The 20,317-nt window shown below is 47.3% G+C and overlaps 1 protein-coding gene across 4 annotated transcripts in view; it reads right to left on the reverse strand.

Annotated features, from left to right (window-relative positions):
* The window catches only part of PI4KA (phosphatidylinositol 4-kinase alpha), a 548,133-nt gene that overhangs the window by 432,697 nt on the left and 95,119 nt on the right, over positions 1-20,317 (reverse strand). For all 4 annotated transcript variants that reach the window (XM_085633226.1, XM_085633227.1, XM_085633225.1 and 1 more), the window contains exon 14: positions 10,796-10,925. In XM_085633226.1, the coding sequence (XP_085489352.1) occupies positions 10,796-10,925 (130 nt within the window). The remainder of the gene's footprint in view (positions 1-10,795; positions 10,926-20,317) is intronic.

Genomic DNA, 20,317 nt, shown 5'->3' on the forward strand with positions numbered 1-20,317 from the left:
TATCTGCCTGAGAGGGCCATCTCCTTAACATATAGGAAACTCATTAACAACATGGACGATCCACTGATGCCTTTGCGAGAGAAATGGTTGGTAGAGTTGGACGATGAAACTTGGCAGACCGCAGTCTCCTCCCCCAAAACGGTTGCCATTTCGGCGCGCCTCCGTCTTGTGCAGCTGAAAATCCTACATAGAGTTTACATCACGGGACCCCAATTGATTCACATGGGTAGTTCAGCAGATGGTCACTGCAGATGGGGATGCACCCAGCTAGGCACGTTCACCCACATAATTTGGCACTGCGACCCCATACAGGCCTACTGGCGAGACATTCATGACATCATGAGCCAGGTGCTCGGACTTCCTATGCAGCCGGAAGCCCCCAGATGCCACCTCAATATCTGGGAGCTCACTGACCTGAACTCACATGCTATACAATGGGCGACGCTGGGCTGCATGATCGCCAAAAGAAACAACGCTCAACTCTGGGGGGCGGCGCAAGCCCCAAGAGTCATAGATTGGAAAACGGACCTCGACTGGTGTATGTTGAGGGAAAAGACAGTCTATGCAGCTCGGGGCTGTCCCCGAAAGTGGTCCAAGATCTGGTCTCCCTGGAATGCATATCGAGGTTATATATGTGCCCCCCAGACGACCCTGAATGTGAGAGTTTCCCCACATCTTGACTCCCAACCCTCATTTTCCTAATTCTGTATACATTGATGCCGCTGTATGCCCTGTCATTGATCTGATGGAACTGTACCTGTGTTGAAGATATTAAATATGTTTAATAAAAAGAATAAAAAAAATAAATAAAAAGAAATTAAGGCCCAAATTAAGGTCAGATTGTGGCATAAGAAAAGGAGAAGGGGGAAACAAGTGGGTTAACCCCTTCAAAAATCTCTGCACCAGAGGGGAACTAAAAAGTGAGGGCTGATCTAGCAGCTGAAGAAAAGCCAAGAGGACCGAAAGGAAGCCCTTCAGAGTGCCCAAAGCAGAGCCCTGCTGAACCAAGGAAAGGATAAACAGGAGGATATCTGCCAGGGAGGTAGATAAGGTGTAAATGGACCATTCTGTAGAATATTTACAAAATGTATTCAATCGGTAGGCGTATACCGATTTCGTGGAAGGACGCCTGGCTGCCAGAATAACCTCGCAGACTTCGTAAGGAAGGTAAAAAGCTGTCAACAGCTGCCACTCAATATCCACGCAAGGAGGCGGAGAGTGGACAGGTTCGGGTCGAGGACCCTGCCTTCCTGCTGCAGCAGAAGATCCTCACGAAGGGGCAGCCTGATCGGAGTATCAATGCTCATACCTAGAAGCTCGGGATACCAAACTCTCCGTGCCTAATCCAGAGCCACAAGAATGACTTGTACCCAGTCGCTCCTGATCTTCTTGAAAGGCGTATAGGAGGCCTGAGCTAAAGAGCCGCCTTGGAAACTCCAGCGTGCAAAACTGCTGACATTGCGTGTTCTCTATAGAGGTGAACAGATTTAACCAAGGCTCTCCCCACCGCTGATAGAGACCTTGCGCCATCTTCGGATGGAGACGCCACTTGTGATACGCAAAGGCACCTGCAGCTTAGCTCGTCTGCTCTGGCGTTCAGAGAACCAGCCAGATGTTGAACCACCAGGGAAATGACCTGTTGTTCAAGACAAGCCCTGAAGCGCAGGCACTCTTGACAAAAAGAGTCCACGATCCCACTCCGCCTTGTTTGTTGCAGTACCACATGGTGGTAGTGTTGTCCGTGAACACCTGAACTAGCCTTCCCTTTGTGGACGGTAAAAAGGCTTTCAGTGCCAGGTTGATATGGAGCCTGGCTTCCACCGGAGGCCAGAGTCTTCTGATCTCCACCTCCCCCAGATGGCCGCCCCAACCCAGGAGAGATGCATCCGTCACTACTGTGAGATCTGTGTGGGGAAGGAAGAGGGGTCTGCCTCTGACCCACTCGCGGCTTGTTAGCCAACACTGCAGGTCTTTCGCAGTGCCCTCCAAGATCTGTACCAGGCTGGGGAGATTTCCTCAATGCTGAGCACTTGGAACTTCAGGTCCCATCGCAGAGCCTGCATGTGCCACCATGCATGGTTGCCAATGCAATATTTATGTGTGAGGGAAGTCTTACGTTTTTTTGTTGCTGTTTATTCCCTGGTTACTTCCCTTCCTCATTTACTGATTTCAGGGACCCTCTTCCGTTTAATGTTGGTTCACCAGCAGGATGCAGGAGGTCATGAGGCCCAACAGCCTCGGAGTCATTCTCACCGAAATCCAGGATAGAGACTGAAACATCTGTATCATAGCCTGAATAAACTGCGCCATGTCCAGAAATTCCCCAATGAAAGTGAGCCTCTGAGAGGGAGTCAGGTGTGACTTTGGCACATTGATAGTGAACCCCAGCAAATGCAGGGGGTTCGCCGTGGTATGGAGGTGGAAGATGACTGCTTTGGACGAGCCCGTCTTTAACAACCAGTCATAGAGATAGGGGAAGACTGGAACCACTGATCTCTGCAGATAGGCTGCGACCACCACCATCACCTTTGTGAACACCCGAGGGGCACTTGTGAGGCCGAAGGGGAGCACCGCAAATTGAAAGTGTTTGTGGCCCACCGTAAACCACCGGTAGCAACGATGGGCAGGCAGGACCCGGATATGAAAATATGCGTCCTGCAAGTCCAGCACTACCATCCAGTCTCCCGGGTCCAGGGCAGGCAGGACCTGAGCTTGGGTGAGCATCTTGAACTTCTTCTTGAGGAAGTAGTTGAGGGCTCTGAGGCGGAGGGCCTCCATACTTCTTTGGAACCAGAAAATAGCGGGAACAACAACCACAGCCTATTTCTGGCTCAGGAACCCTTTCTATATTCCCTTGGCCAAGAGAGTCTGGACTTCCTCACGGAGTACAGCAAGGCGATCCTCCATCAGCAGAGCATAGAAGGAGGGGTATTCTCGAAGGCGAGGGAGTAGCCCCTTCGGACTATTTGCAACAACCACCTGTCCGAGGTGATGTTTTGCCAGTGGTGGAGATGATGTCGTATTCTGCCAGCAACAAGTTGTGAATGATCCTGGGGGATCGGACTAGGATGGTTTCGCGGAGGAGGAGGCTTGGCTCGAAATTCTGGCCTGCTGCTGAACTTGCGGGCCCGGTGGCTGGAATAGGGTTGGCGCGGCTGGTAGCTCCTTCTGTAGCCATGAAAGGAGCGATGAGCAGATACAGGCCGGGACATTGTGGTGAGGCCCAAGGACTTAGCCGTAGCCCGTCAGTCCTGAAAACATTCAAGGGCGGTATCTGCTGTGTCTCCAAAGAGACGGGAACCATCAAAGGGCATGTTGATAAGTTTAGCTTGGACATTCCTTGAAAAAACAGATGTCCTCAGCCAGACGTACGCCCACTGTCGTGGAAATCGCTCTGCCCAGTCTGTCATGTCCAAGCCATATGGCGAACTTTGCTGCATCTCTCCAGTCTGAAATGGCTTGGGAGAGTAGGATCCGGTCCTCCTCAGAGACCCTGGGCAGCACCTTTGCAACTGTGTAACCTATTGAATGGGAATAACGGCCCAAAAGGCATGCGGTGTTCACCAACCTCATTGCCAGACAGGCGGAAGAAATGTATTTTCTTTCCAAAGCTTTCCAGTCTCTTGGTTTCCCTGTCCGGAGGTGTGGAAGGGAACGGGAAGTGGAAGCTTGCATCACTAAGCTTTGTGGAGTGGGGTGGGCAGTGAGGAAAACTTGATTGCCTGGTGCCAGGCGATGGCAGCGGGCAATCGTCCTATTCACAGGAGCCCCTGTGCTGGGCTTGGACCAGGTCGCCAGAAGGACGTCCGTTAAGGCCTCACTGAAGGGCAGCAAGGGTTCTGAACTGGAGACACCAAGCTGCAGGACCTCTGTCAAGACTTTAGTCTTGACTACCACCGTAGGGAGCTGCAGGTCCAAGACCTCCGCAGCCCTACGCACCAACATAGCAAATGATGCCCCGTCCTCCGTAGCCAGGTTGGGTAGAGACAGCATGCCAGAATCTGGGGAGGTGTCCAGGCCACTGGCATAACCCAGTTCCTCATACTAGTCCATATCTTGTGATTGCGGGATTTTTAAGGGATCCTGCTCCCCCTCCTAATCCTCTTCATCCATTCCTAACCATTCAGAATAGGGCAGGTTGAACGGCATGGAGCTATACTGCTTCATCAGCACCAGCGCCTATGTTGGAGGACGCCAGACAGGCTCCGTGTCGTCGGGAATGAGGATTGGGTAGGCGCCGCAAGTGGGCGGCGGGACGAGGCGCCGGGGAAGGTTGCTGTGGAGGTGCAACCGGTGCCAGTCCGGACCCAGAAACGAGTCCAGTCGGAGGCCGTGGCGCCGAAGGCACGGAACCCACAGGGACTCCTCCATCATCTGGGACTGCGGGGCCGGAAGGCGCGCCGGCAGGGCAGGCCGCCCAAATATACCGCACATTAAACTCTAAATTGGGCGGGGGTCGCTCCCGGACCCGGGAATGCAGGGAAACAAGGAGCCGACCCAGGCACCAGCTCTTCGGAATGGGGCCTCTAACGCTGAGGGTCCTCTGCCTCGTCGCACGATGGACGGGTCAAAGTATGCTTCGACTTCTTATGAGTTTTTGTGGTGCCTCCGACGTCACTTTGACGAAGAGAACTTCGATTCACCTGATCAGTGCTCGGGCCTTCCTCTCGACCAAGACCTGGACTGGGATCAATGAGGCGACCTCTGTGGTGCCGGACTATTGGCCGCAATCAGCTTTAGGGACCGCTCCATCAATGCCTTCGGCGCCCTGGAATGGCAATCGGAGCACGACTACGTATCGTGGTCGCGCTCCAGACACCAAAGACACACTAAGTGGGGGTCCGTGACCGACATAGCACGGTGACAGGCTCCGCACAGTTTGAACCCTGAGGACTTACTAGACATCCTACACATTAAAAGAAGTTGACAAAATGTCAAAAAAAGGCTGTCAAAAAACGACAGGGGGTAGCTCTCTTCAACAGATCTGTGCTGGATGGCACGAAAAGAAAATAACTGACGTCAGAGCATCGGGGTGACGGTTATATTGACAAAGCAGACGTCATGACGATCACAAAGCCAACAACATCATTCGGAGTTGACAGGCGCCACCTACCGGCGCGCGGGGTTACTGCTATGAAAAATCTTCAGGATCCAGCCCGACGCCTGGAAGTTCAAGAGTAAGGAATCTGCGGTTTGATGTCTATCAGATATATGGTTTTATATTTTTTATGGTTAGAAATGATATATGTGACTAATATATATATATATATATATATATATATATATATATATATATATATATATATATATATATATATATATATATATATATATATATATATATATATATATAATATATATATATTAATGTTGTTTTTACTGTCAATTTTTGTATGGATTGTTAATCCGAAATAAACAACAACTGAACATGCTCTCAATAGACACTGTAATTCGGACATGGATATAAATTACAAATACATGGCTTGCTAGCCCTCATGGCATGGATATGCTCTTTGTGAATGGGGAGGTAGCTCTTAAGACATGGATATATTCCAGAAATATCAGATGGTAGCCAACTTTGAATGGACCTGCTCATAATAGAAGAGGTAATTGGGACATGGATATAAAGTACAAATACTAGGCTTGCAAGCCCTTACGGCATGGGCATGCTCTTTATATATGAGGCGCTAGGTCAAGGGACATAGCAATAATACATGTACACTTTATGTGGTGCTAGACCTCATGGCATGGGCATAAGTATATTCCAGATGTAGTAGATGTTAGCCAACTTTGAATAGACGTGCTCATGATAGATAACTGGATCATGAGAATATATTATAAATGTATGGAGAGCTAGCTTTCAGGAAATCTACATGCTCCTGATAAAAGTGGTGCTAGCCCTCATGGCTTGGACATACTCCTTATGTCTGGGGTGCTTAGGCCATGGGTATATTCCAAATGTATCAAATATCAGTCGTCTTTGAAAAGTGTTGTCTTTTTGAATTAGTGAGGTCTATTTTGCAGGTATGCTGCTACGGGGTGTATATGTACCCTAACCAAGGAGCATGCTTGAGCTGCCCTTTGTAGACTTAACAAATAGTAGATGACGCCTTGCACAGGGACCTGCAGGGGCTGCTTATAAAGAGTGGTACAGTAGTCATCAAATGTTTTCCATTTGCCAGTGTCACAAGCCCTTGTAGTGGGCTTACGCGCTTCCTTAAGAAGGAGCATGCACTCTTCTGGGAGCTAAAGGTAACCAGACTCTAAAATTTCTGGTGTCAAATTGCTAGATTCTGTACCCTAAGACTCCGATGTTGCAGCTGATTTTGATGTTGTGTGAGTAGGTCTGCACATAGAGGTATTCAGGGGATGTACAGACATCTCTAGAAGTAGTAACTACTAAGGCTGCCTCGGACTGGTGGGTGCCATGAGCCTAAGCTGGGATCCCCTAGCAGTGGAAGTATTGTTAAAGTATTTGTGTGTTCATTTCCTATTTGTGTCTTTGAGTTTGAGGCAATCTGCATGTTGTGAATCAGTTTGCAATAAGCTCGGATCGCTACAGAATTCCTAATAATCCCAGGATATGGATTTACAGACTCCGTTGCAAAGAAGAAATTAGCACTGAATTGTGAAGTGAAGTGGTCCAATGTGCTCCCCTCCCTGTAATGGTGTGCGAGGTCACTTGCGGTTGGGAATCGAGGAACAACTTTCTCAGTAACAAGTTCTTGTTGTTCTACCATTGCAGTTTGTGCTGAACTCTGGTCTCCACCAATGCTAGATCCTCCTACTGACCAGTCCCTAGTGATCCCTGTCTAGCCAAAAACTCTTGTAGAAGATGCATGTGCAACTGAGCATTTGGAACTATAGCAATATAAAATGCTATCACTCCCAACTGTTTCACGCAGAGCAGTGGACCGATGTCATGAAGTGCTGTCAATTTGCAGTCCTCGGAGACAATGTAGCAGTTAGGAAGTCGAGGGTCAAGTAATGGCTACGGCATTCATTTTTTTCTTACTTACTGCCCATTATGCCGACAGCAATGAAGGACCTCCACTTCTGTGTCTTGAGCAAGTTTCTGTCCAGTGCCTGTTTTCACAGTTCACCTCCAGGTGCTCTTTGGACAGCCTCTCTCCTGTTTGCCTACTTGGGTTCTGTGAAGGACTGTTCGTGTGATGGAGTCTTGTTCTCCTTCTCTCCCCAAGTGTGGTGAACTAGTTCCATCACTCTCTTTTGAAGCAATGCCTGCTCTTCTTTATGCAGCAGCCTTTGGTGGTCTTGGCTGATGTTGTGGCAGTGTGGTAGATTGGGTGGTGTAGTATGATACTTCATGAATGTCCAAGGGCAACGATACAAAGAACCCACTTATTCAAGGTTATCTATTCCACAGACACAGATATAACCTTATTTGCCCCGACAATTATTGTATGGAAGGTCATCGCTTTGAGGCAGAGGAGCCTTTACCTTGAACACCTTTGGCACTGCCGTAGCTGCTGCTCCAGAAACCACGACTGGAGAATGAAAATGGAGTTGATCTCTCCAAACAGAACTGCTGCAGTTGATATGGAGGGCACTGTAAGGTGGCTGTAGACTTGGATCCAGCTCTCGTCTATTGTTGTTGAAACTAGGACATGCCCATCTGAGTCTCGAGTGCCCCCGTGGTCTTGATTGTATCCATATCCTCCTTGATCTTTCCTAGTACAGAGTCCACCTGAGGTCCATAAAGGTGTTCTCCACGGTGGTGTTGGACTTTGGGGCCGAATCCCAAGTCTCGTACCCAGGCAGGTCTATGAAAGTGTGCGCTTCTCTCGATTTCTCTTAAAGCAGTATCATCTGCACCCAAGATGCACCCAAGTTGGCATTTGAGATGATTATCATTTACAGGACAAGTTATTTTCGTCTCTTTTGGTATGCTTCTGGCAAATGTTTTGCCAGCTACTCCCAGTAATACTTTTCATACTGCAACAGAAGTCTCAAAGAATTGGCAATGAGTGGCAACCCTCTCAGCTATCGTCTTCCCAGCAGCATCAATTTGCATGCTCTCCTTATGAGGATGACCAGCGTCCCTAGTGCCCTGGGTAAAAAGCTCTTTTCCGAGCTGTACCAGCCTCCAGAGAATTGAGTGTCACGTGGCCCCTGATGTATATGGAGTCCTCTGGCGAGAGTATTTGGACCATTGAAGTTTTCTGCTGAGCATGCTCTTATAGCATGGACAGGTACCACACAGAGCACTCTGCTTTGTAAGGTGTCTCCATAAGGAGGTCCTCCTCTTCCTCCACCACACAGAGTTACACGTTATAGTGGTCAGCGGCACACTGGATGACTGCATGATAGAAGGTTGTATTGACTGGGTAAGGATCCAAAGACGCGTCTTTCTGGGGATCTACACTATAGTCACACCAATGGTTTGTCTCCGTCGCCTGCTATAACGGACTCCAAGGGTCTGTGAGATTCATAGTTGGTTCTAGCTTGCAGTCTGTGTCAGCAGAGTGTGACAGCAAGTACGACTGTGAAGGTAACTACCAGATGGTTGGCTGCACTACTGAGATCTATGTTGTTTTTTTAGGAATTGGATGTGCTAAGCTCCTCTTAGAATGCCTCCCCAAAAGAGAGCCTCCACTTCTTAACGTGTATTTAACCCAGGCACTGTAGGTTGTGGAGGACGAACTAAAATGTGTACGGTCAATGGATCAATGTAGATTCTCCTCTGCATGACATAAGGCTGTTTGCCTTATTCTTCTGATGATGATGTGGACTCACTCAGTGTTGAGGCTTGTGGCGATGCTGGCTTTAAAATTGATTTCAGAGGTGACCTCTGTTCTAAGGCAGGCATGCCAGTGTCTCAGAGCCATGATGGATTTTTTCAACACTGAGATTTGAGTGCCAAGTGTCAAGACTTCTTACGGAGCAGAGACAGGCTTTTGGGCTGGTACGGCTCAGAAATGGTGGTTGGTTTAGACTTTGTTGAAGGCAGCCTTAGGCTCAAAGCATGGCTTTCTCAAGGCCATTCTTTGTCCTGGAGTCGATGCTCCACTCAAGGTCGAGCCCTGGAAGGAAGATGCTGATTGTGTAAGATAAGGAGCAGTCTTTGTCCTGGGTGTAGGATTCACTGGAGGCCATGAAGCAGGATTTTCTCTGAACTCAGTCATTGAAGGAAATATATTCTGGACTCCACTGCCCTTGGCCTCCTGGAATACCAAAAGGATCTCTCCTTTCACCATCGGAATATGTGCCTTTGATGTGTTCAACACGCTGCCTAAGGGTCAGGAGAGCCTCAACACTGCAGATTGTAGTGCACAACTGCCATTCCCATTAAAATATTAAAATACCAGAAGACCTTTTTTTCCTCAAGGCCTGGCAGATTACACTGTTTGATACCTCACAGTCCCTCAGACTATATGTCTGACTGCATTTATGACTGTATTCTCCATAACCCATCCCCTCACAAGTCATTTTTTGATGATCTGACCTCAATATTTTCTGTCCAGATCAGTCACAAACCAGTTGGCGGTTATATGATGTCTTGGTGTCTTGCTGAAAACATTTTGGAGTCATGATGCTTGCCTTTCTGGTGCTTTGAAACGCAAATCCGAACCTAATGACAAAGAAAAACCTCAAAGGTGACATGTCAAAATGTGTTGGGGGCGGAAACCTCTACTTCTGAGAAAAACAACTGGCACAGTCTGCACCCAATACTAGATGACAGGAGTATGCAAAGCATGTGATCTTTAGCAAGTACTTACATAAGTGATTAGCTGTAGTGGACTCTAACCTCATACCTCAAATGGAGTTATGCCGCAAACACTACAGATGTATGGGGTGGTAGCTGTCATGGAACGGGTATGCTCCTGATATATGTTGTTCAAGTTCTTGGGATACAGACATATTGCAGAAGCATGCGGTGCTTCCAATCATGGAATGATATGTGCTCGCCCTGAGGGTAGGGGTACACTGCAGCTTCATGGGTGCTCGCTCGCAGAGCACTGTTACACGGGAGCCACATGGGTGCTAGCTCTCTTGGATGGCACATGTTGAAGTGGATGCTACTTCTCCCTCAAAGGGTACACTGCAGCTCCTGGGTGCTATCTCGTAATCATAGGTACACTGCATCTTCATGGGTATTAGCTCTCATGGCATGGATACAGTGAAGCAGCAAGAGAAGTTCCAGTATGCTTCCCTGCATTTACTGGCCTCCAGAAAAAGCACTGTAACGCAAAGACAAAACGAGTGGCTAATTCAAAGCATCACAGCCAAAGATCTTATGGTGTAAGACTGTGCACAGGTATGCTCTATGCAATTCAATAAATTGGCTTCTTGGAACTATGGATTTCCAGGCAATGAGAACAGCGGTAACACAAGGCCAGTAATGTGGTATCAAACGTCACCTGTGATGCCACACAGTTTGAGCTTTTACTTAGCTTTACAGTAGCTACAAACAAGTAAAACATTCAGGGAACATGAAAGATGTGATTTGTGAAGGTTGTGCTTATTATGAATGAGCAATGAAGTAGTGGGCAACTCCGGGCTAGAAGTTGGCCTCATTTGAGCAACAAGTATGTGGCACAGAATTGAGTTGCTGCAGCCCCCCCTCCCCTTCTGTTGGTGGAATCTAGAGATGTAAGTGCATTCTTGTTTACTCCTTAACCAACTGTTCCATGAGAAAACCTCACACTCAGACCAGCTAACCTGTCAGTCTGAGTGAGCACTTGCCCAGGGCTGTGGCCTACCGGAAGAAAGAAAACTTAGATCTGTATATGGGATTAGTGTCTAGGGGCGCACATTTTGGCACACTTCTTACCGGCAGATGTTGTCTATGGCAATGTCCCTCAGCTGCTCATACATCGATGGCTGGCACCTCTTCCCTGTGATAAGATTCATTGTTGACTCAGAGTGCTCATTTGTGACACTGATTTTGATGTCATTGCACCCTGCAACAGAGAAAAAAGCAGACTGCCTGTTATTATTCTGCGTGCTGTACTTATTTCCTCCTTGTGAGAAAGACTGGTCAATTAGTTAGTGACCTTCTTAAGGAGAGGGGGATCAGTCGGTAACACAATCCCAGGGGTAGGAGTCAGGTTTCCACTGATCTCATGGGATCTGTGGGCTGCAGTTGAACCAATCAAGGATACATCCTACCTTCCATCATGTAAAGTTGAGGTGTGACACAGAAATTACAATAATGTTGATTTCTCATGATTTTATTTCCTACTTCATTGTAAGCATGGTGGCATGAAGTTGTATGTGCTAGATCATATTAAAGCATAACAGGAAAATGTTTGAATCCTAAATCATATGAAAACGTGGCAGTATGAAGTTCATGCCCTAAAGGTAAAGTTTGAAATTATCAGTAGTCCTGCTTCTTTATCGCAGGCCAGGCTCATACTATTCATCACCAGGACGTCATGCTGCTTCCTTGATGTTTCTTTTAGAAAGTAGAGAATGGTGCAGGGTCAGACATTGGCAAGAGATTTTAAAGCTGCGTACGTCGCTTTCATGATGATTTTTGTATGCAGGAAGAAACACAGACTGTCAAGCACTGCCCTATTGGGGAGTGGCAGGACCCAGGCAATAGAGAATAAAGGAGACCCAGATTTGGCAACCATGACGCATGCCCTCCCACTCACGGTCCATCATTAAGCTCCCTGGTCTCCAATATGGACAACAAGTGATCTACATTTAATTTTGAAATTCAGCGCCTTGTGCGCGCTGCGGTCTTGAGCAGGGAGACTGCGCGCAGGACACACAGGAGTTGGGTCTGCTCATGATCCCCAGCGACTGCTTACTGGGTGGTGGCAAGACACTGACCATTAGAAGACAAAAACTACCATATTAGGCATAATTACCACATTTCCTCTCGTCATTGGTAACCCGCGAAGCTCACTGAACTCCACTACTGGCAAAAGTGAGAACTGCATGCTGTGGAATTAATGTAATGTAAGGTACACTTATATAGCGCTTCTATCACTCCAAGGAGTATCTTGACGCTCACCCAACCCAGATGGAAGGGTTGGAGGGAAAGAAGACAATTTACGCTTTACACTACACATTACACCAGCGCTCTACAGGCAGCATCGGTCAGAGAAAACACCCATGTTTTCAATGCTTTCCTAAACTGGGTTTCATGAGACAATGATCGTAAAAAGGGCGGAAGCTTGTTCCAAGCCTTGGAGCCCAGTACAAAAAGGGATTTGCCCCCTTTTGTTGCTAACTTAAATCTGGGGATTATAAGCAAATTTTGGCCTACAGACCTTAGACAACGTGTCGGATAATATCGTCTAAAACCATTACATAGATATTTTGGTCCTTGCTGTTGAAATGCCCTAAAGGGGATTAGCAGAATCTTAAAAAGAATCCTTTTACCAATTGGTAGCCAATGGAGCGTATTGAGTGCTGCTGAAGCGGATGACTTGCGAGGCCAACGTAATACTAAGCGGGCCGCTGCATGTTGGACCATCTGTAATCTATGGAGTACGGACTTATTAGCTCCAGCATATAAGCCATTGCAATAGTCTAGCCTAGAAGTTATTAGGGCAACTGCAACCGTTTTCCTAGCTGGCAATGGAAGGAGATCAAAGAACTTCCTTAAGGCTTTTATTATATGAAAGCACGTGCCAGCTACGGCAACCGCTTGATGTTTAAAGGATAGTTGGTTGTCAAACTTAATGCCCAAATTTCGAGCAGATGTAATGGTGTTGGGAGGGGCTTCTGCGTCATCAGGCCAACAGATTTTTGGGGAAAACAGATTTTGATTTCCAAACGGCAAGATTTCCGTCTTTCCGGCATTACATTTTAGATGATTATTGGTCATCCATTTAAATGTTGCTGTTAGGCACTCCTTAAGATTTTCCTCGGCGTCAGGCCGTTCCCTATCCAGCACCAGGATAAGCTGAGTGTCGTCAGCATATGATATTGTACTGATCTGGAATGATACGATCAGTTTTACCAAGGGGACCATATACAGATTAAAAAGTATAGGGCTTAAACTCGATCCCTGGGGGACCCTGGAGCTGACGACTTTAGCTTCAGATTGGTATTGACCTAGCACTGTGACTTGGCGTCTGTTACTAAGGAAGTTTCTGAGCCATGCCAAAGCCTCCCCGCCTACTCCTGCGGCAGCCAGCTGGTCCACTAAGATGTTATGTGAAACCGTATCGAAGGCTGCCGACAGGTCAAGTAGGATAAAAACAGCCTTCTTTCCCTGGTCGATGGCCATTCGTAGGGTCTCTGCTGTAAAAAGAAGGGCAGACTCGGTAGAATGTTTTGACAGGAACCCTGACTGGTTAGGATGTAAGATGTTGTTCTCTTCCAAAAAGCTCGTAAGTTGATTATTAACGAACTTCTCTGTCAGTTTGAACATCACCGGAAGCAGGGAAATAGGGCGCAAGTTGGAGAGGGTGGTTGGGTCAGCTAGTGCCTTTTTCTGGAGAGGCCTAACGGATGCAAGATTCTAATCATTAGGGATGTCTGCCGTAGCTAGTGACGAATTAATGATGCTATTGATGATAGGGTTAATCGCCACTACTAAGGTCTGTAAGACCAAAGGGGGGCATGGATCAAAAGGGGATCCAGATTTACTGGCGAGAATGGCTTTAGAGGTATCTTCAAGGGAAACAGGGGCAAATCCTTCCAGACAAGTTAAGAACTTCTCCCCCTCTGTCCTGTCAACAACTCCCGACATAAAGGGCACTGGAGGAAAAGTCTTCACAATATCAAGGATCTTATTTTCAAAATAGTCAGATATTGCATTAGAGATTTTGAAACAGAGGAATCTCCTGCGAAAGAGCTGACGGGTTCATAAAATCCTTTACTATCTTAAAAATTTCTTTTTGCCCTTGACCTGCCATGGAGATGGCCTGTAGATAGTAAACTTTTTTAGCTGACTTTATTCCTGCGTGATATTTCCTTCTAGCCCCTTTATAGACATCACGGGCAGTAGCCTCATAATTCCTACGCCACCTCCGTTCCAATACTCTCACTTCTCCCAACTCTATTTTCAAAGCCGGTGAGAACCAGGGGGCACTCTTTTTGTTCTTAATGAGGTTAGGATTCTTATTAACAGTTGGTCCTAACAAGTCTCCCGCCATGACTATCCAGTCACAGAGGATTTGATTATCCGCGGAGGTATTGCCTGTTAACACCGGTATATTGGTTTTTAGTATATCTATGACATCGGGTCTGCTAGATAGATTCTTCCAATTAGGTTTGTGGTTTTCATCGGGACTTTTTAAAGTTTTTGTAGTAATGGCCATAATTTTATAATTTAATGAAATATGGAATGGGATAAAAAAATGATCAGACCAGATCTGAGGACAGGGGGGTTTAACTATGAGCCTAGTGGAATTTGAACAAATACAATCCAATAAGTGTCCTGCTAAATGTGTGTGTTCATGATTCAAAAGAGTGAGTCCAAGAACGTTGATGATGTCCATAAAGCAACCAACCCCTGGTTCTTTAGGGGAGTCTAGATGCAGGTTTAGATCACCCAAAACCGTAAAGTTGGAGAATCTGAGTGCTAGGTCGCTCAGTACATCTCCAATTGTTTCCAGAAACTCCGTTGGGGATCCCGGGGGGCGATAGATAAGGGCGCCCGAAAAGGTAAATGAGTCATGAATACCCAAAGAAAAAGCTAACGCCTCTGCTCCTTTAATATCAGTTAATTCATGAGTGGAACATTTTAGGGAATTGCGGTAAATAATAGCCAGGCCCCCTCCCCGTTGAGCAATTCTGTCCAATCGCTGGATTGAAAAACTCTGCGGGAGGGCTATGGCTAAATCGGGATTGGACCAAGGTTTTAGCCATGTTTCTGTGACCAAAAGCCAGTCGAGATTGGTTTCCATGATAAGATCATGTATATTCTGAGAGTTCTTACAAAGCGAGCGGGCATTAATTAATCCACCCCGTAATACAGGAGAATCGGAGGGTGCCTTAATAATAGGCTCTGGAGTTAAAATGGAATTACCCTGACTACAACATACAATATCAAGCTGATGATCAGGGTTTAAGGCCTCATGACAATGTGAATATGGAACAGTGGGGGACGGCGAGAATACACTCGACATACCTGTATTGGTTTGTCGCGGGCGTTGGATCACACATCGCTTCCTTAGCGCAGACGGGCAAGACTCTGGCCCGACTCAGGCACTAGTCAGGCGCTACCGCTGCGCGTCACCGCTGCGCGAACACTTGGTAGGTTTAAGTAGAGTCTCCACTCACCGTCCGCCTGAGCACTAGAGCGCTCAGCACTATGGCGCCACGAGACCTCCCCAGCTACCTCCAAGATGGCGGCGAAACACGAAGATCTACAAATTCGGCCCGCTAAAGCAGCGGTGGGGGCACAATTATGGTGCGAGAATGTGGGCAGTGATTCAAGTTTAAAATCAGGGGTAAATAACCATATAAGTACTAGGAGATATGGCTGCACCTGTATGTCATGTGTTGTCATATGTGATCAGATCTATGCTCAATATGTGACTTTGTCCCTCCCCTTGTTTTTTTTCTAAAATGTGTTTATTGAAGTTTTGCATATAACTTTACAGCATGTGTAGGTGAGCCACCAAACATATCAAAGCGTGAGCATATACTTCAAATGAATATTGTAGGAATCTGGCTCTGTATATACTATACCAAATAGACAGAGTCCAGTGGAACCCCAAAGGTAGGCAGAGGTAAAATTAGATAGCACCTTACTTTCTATTTGTGGTAGTGTGGTCGAGCAGTAAGGCAGTATAAGAGGACAGTGTTAAGCATTTGTTGTACACACTGAGTCAGCAAATTAATTCACACACTCAAAGACTGAACTTCAGAACAATTGTTTTTGTATAAAAGGAATATGCTACTTACCAGTATGCATCTGTTCTTGGCATGTAGAGCTGCAGATCTATACACTGTGCATAGATCGCCATCTGGTGTTGGACCCGGATGTTTGCAGTTTGTTTTTCCTCTTGGAAAGTCTTTGGGAGTCACGAGGTCGGTGACTCCTCCTCTGGTTAGTATTGCGCATGGGCTTCGGCTCCATCCTCAGATTGTTTTTCGCCAGTAGGGAAGATGGAGCGTAGTGGTAACAGTAAAGAAACCCATGTGTATTGTATCTAAATAAGATAAGACTGGAACGGATACAGGTAGCCGGGGAGGCGGGTGGGCGTGTATAGATCTGCAGCTCTACATGCCAAGAACAGATGCATACTGGTAAGTAGCATATTCCGTTCGAGAAATATGAGCTGCAGATTATACACTGTGCATAGATTATATAGCAGTACCCAACCCTAGCGGCGACCACCGGCATCCGTTGCAGTTGTTTGAAACAGTGTTTTTAGTACAGCTTGGCCCACACTAGCTTGTTGCTTGGTTTGCACATCTACACAATAATGTTTTGTGAAGGTGTGTGGTGTTGACCATGTTGCTGCTTTGCAGATGTCATCTAGTGGTATGTTTCCTAGGAAAGCCATAGAAGCCCCTATCTTCCTTGTAGAGTGGGCTTTAGGGGGAACCGATAGCATTCGTTTTGCCTTGTGGTAGCAAATCGGTATGCATTTTACAATCCACCTAGCTATCCCTGATTTGGAAATAGGGTTGCCTTTGTGTGGTGGGGAGAAGGAAACAAATAGCTGTTTGGTTTTCCTGAAAGGTTGTGTTCTCTGGATGTAGTAAAGTAAAGCCCTTTTAACATCCAGTGTGTGTAAGGCTCTTTCCGCAACTGTTTGGGGTTGCGAGAAGAAGACTGGTAATTCTACCGACTGGTTTAGGTGGAATGGAGAAATGACTTTGGGTAGAAATTTGGTATTGGTGCGGAGTACAACCTTGTTGTGATGCATCTGAAGAAAAGGTTCCTGTATAGTGAGTGCTTGTATTTCACTAACTCTTCTGAGGGAAGTGATGGCCACTAGGAAAGCTGTCTTCCATGTGAGGAATTGCAGCTCGCACTTATGTAATGGTTCGAAAGGGGATCCCATTAGCCTTGTGAGGACTATATTCAAGTTCCAAACAGGTGAGGGTGGCACTCTGGGTGGAATTACTCTTTTAAGGCCTTCCATAAAGGCTTTGATGTCAGGCACTTTGAAAAGTGAGAGGTGCTGCCTGTTTTGTAAATAGGCAGCAATTGCAGCAAGGTGTAACCGAATGGAGGTATATGCTAGGTTACACCATTGTAAATGGAGTAAATAACATATAATGTGTTGTATGGATACATTCAAGGGATTGATTGTGTTGTTGTGGCAGTAAACAACAAATCTTTTCCACTTTGCTGCATAGCACGGCTAGTAGTAGGGCGTCTAGCTTCCCTGATAATGTTCATGCAATCAGGGGGAAGGTTAAGGTATCCAAATTCTAGGACCTCAGGAGCCAGATCGCAAGGTTGAGTTGAGCTGGGTCCGGGTGCCTGATCTCTCCATGGTTCTGTGTTAGGAGGCATGGTGAGAGGCGTAACTTTTGGTGTGGTACTACCGAGAGTTCCAGCAGCGTGGTGTACCACGGTTGTCTGGCCCATGTTGGAGCTACTAGGATCAGAGTTAGGGAATGCTGCTGTAGCTTCCGCACCACTAATGGAATTAGTGGGAGAGGTGGAAAAGCGTATGCAAATTTGTTTGACCAGTTCATCCATATCGCATTGCCTTCGGACAATGGGTGTGGATATCTGGCGGCGAAGCTTGGGCATTTTTTGTTTTCGTGGGTGGCGAATAGGTCTATCTGCGGATGCCCCCACTTCTGAAAGAACGGGTGAAGAACCCTTGGGTGAAGTTCCCACTCGTGGATTTGCTGTGTCTGTCTGCTCAGCAGATCTGCCACGGTGTTTTGGACTCCTGGGACGTGCTGGGCTAGGAGAAAAATCTTTTGTGGAATCGCCCATCTCCATATGCTCTGTGCTAACTGAGAGAGCTGTGGAGAGTGTGTGCCCCCCTGTTTTTGAATGTAGTACATGGCAGTCATGTAGTCTGTGCGAATGAGGACTGCCTTGCCTGACATCTGCGCCTGGAAGGATTTTAGGGCGAGGAAGATCGCCAGTAACTCCAGATGGTTTATGTGGAGTAACTTTTGTTGCGGCGTCCATGTGCCCTGTGCTGTGAGATGTAACAGATGAGCTCCCCAGCCGGAGAGCGATGCATCTGCCGTTAGGATTATTTGTGGGACCGGGTCCAGGAACGGTCGACCTCTGGAAAGGTTTGTGGTGTTCCATCACTGCAGAGAGCGATGGGTGCGACCGTCTACCAACACCAGATCTGTCAGTTTTCCCTGGGCCTGGTTCCACTGGCGCGCCAAGCACTCTTGGTGTGGGCGCATTTGGAGTCTTGCATGGGGTACTATAAAGATGCAAGAGGCCATCATCCCTATGAGCTGCATAAACACTTAAACACTCTTGCTGGAAGAGAGTGTTGGGATAGGAATTTTTGACGCAGTGCTTGTATTTTTGCAATCCTGGCAGGGTTGGGATAGGCTATGGCCTTTGAGGTGTCTATGGTGGCACCGAGATATTGTTTTGTGTGTGATAGTACCAGGTGGGATTTTTGATGGTTCACCGTGAAGCCTAGCTGGTGAAGTAGTTGGACTGTAGCGGCGGTATGTTGCACACATTGTTGGTAGGACGTGGCTTTTATCAGCCAATCGTCCAGATAGGGGAAACCGTGAATGTGCTGTCTTCTGAGGTGTGCAGCCACTACTGCCAGGCACTTGGTGCTGTTGTTACCCCGAACGGGAGCACCTTGAACTGGTAGTGTTGTCCGTCTACCACAAACCTGAGGTACTTTCTGTGAGATTGGTGTACTGGGATGTGAAAGTACGCGTCTTTCAAGTCCAGAGTGGTGAGAAAGTCGTTCTGGGAGAGAAGTGGAAGAACCTGTTGGAGGGTTACCATGTGAAAATGGTCCGAATGAATGTAAGTGTTTAGAGGTCTGAGATCTAAGATAGGTCGTAGGGTCTCGTCTGTCTTTGGAATGAGAAAGTACAGGGAGTAGACCCCTAAATTTTGTTGATTTATGGGGACCTGCTCTATTGCTCCTTTTTGCAGGAGAGATCACCTCTTGTGTTAGTAGCGCAGTATGTTCTTGCGACATAGGGAGGTGCCTGGGTGGAATTGTGGGGGGTGTAGATGTTAATTCTAGGCAATACCCTGACTGAATAATTTGTGTCACCCATCTGTCTGAGGTGATTGTCTCCCAGACGCGAAGGAAATGTCGTAGTCTGCCTCCGACCGGAGTGGAATGGTCTGGAGGGAGCGGGGGAAAGTCATTGGGCAGGAGGTGTGGCAGAGAGGACGGTATTTGTTTTGCCTCTGCCCTTATTATTATTGCCTCTGTTTCTGCCTCTTTGATAACCCTTCGTGAAGGTAGACTGAGGAGGGGATTTATATGACGTTGATGCACTGTCCGAGGAGTAGCCTCTGCCCGTGCCCCGAAAGGAAGAACGGCGAAAGGAGCGCCTGGAAGTCTGTGTTTGTAGGGCTCCCATAGATTTTGCCGTGTCTGTATCTTTTTTCATTTTTTCCAGGGCTTCATCTACTTTAGGACCAAATAGATGATCTTGGTCAAATGGGTGATTTAGTATAGAGGCTTGAACCTCTGGTTTAAACCCCGAAACCCTGAGCCAGGCATGGCGACGGAGAAGGACACTGGTGTTTATGGCCCTGGAGGCTGTATCTGCTACATCTTGGGCACATCGTATTGAGGTATTGGTTATTGTTTTTCCCTCTTGAATAAGTTCATTAGCCCTAGTCTTGTACTTTTCAGAGAGATGGTGCATGATGGTCTCTAGCTCATCATAGTGCGCCCTGTCGTAACGGGCCAACAGTGCGTGCGTATTAGCAATACGCCATATATTGGCCGCTTGTGACGCAGTGCGCTTCCCTGACGCATCTAGGAGCTTGGACTCTGTCAGGTGGGGGCGCCCCGCCTGACGCCTGAGAATTTGAGCGCTTCCTGGCTGTAGATACCACTAGGGAATCTAATGGTGCAGGGCCCTTAATGTAAGAAGGGTCTGTAGGGGCGGCTTTGTATTTCTTTTCTATCCGAGGGTTTAGGACCCTGGCCCTGACTGGGTCTTTAAAAACCTCAGGGGCATGTTTAATTATGCCCTTTAACATAGGTAGAATGGCAGTGGACCTATGTGTATCGTCAAGTGTCTAGGAGGAAGTCCTCCTCCACTGGGTCGGTATGTAACTCCACCCCGTGGTAGTGTGCCGCTCGTTGTACCAAGTGGTGAAAACCCAAGGAATCTTCAGGAGGGGATGGCCTAGATGGATAAAGGTCATCCTGTGGGACATCTGGGATGTCCGGATTGTTATAATCATCCCATGGGTCTGGGGATCCAGTAGGGGTGGGATCTTGTGGCACAT

Source organism: Triturus cristatus, chromosome 11 (genome assembly GCF_964204655.1).
Source record: "Triturus cristatus chromosome 11, aTriCri1.1, whole genome shotgun sequence".
Taxonomy (NCBI): Eukaryota; Metazoa; Chordata; class Amphibia; order Caudata; family Salamandridae; genus Triturus; species Triturus cristatus.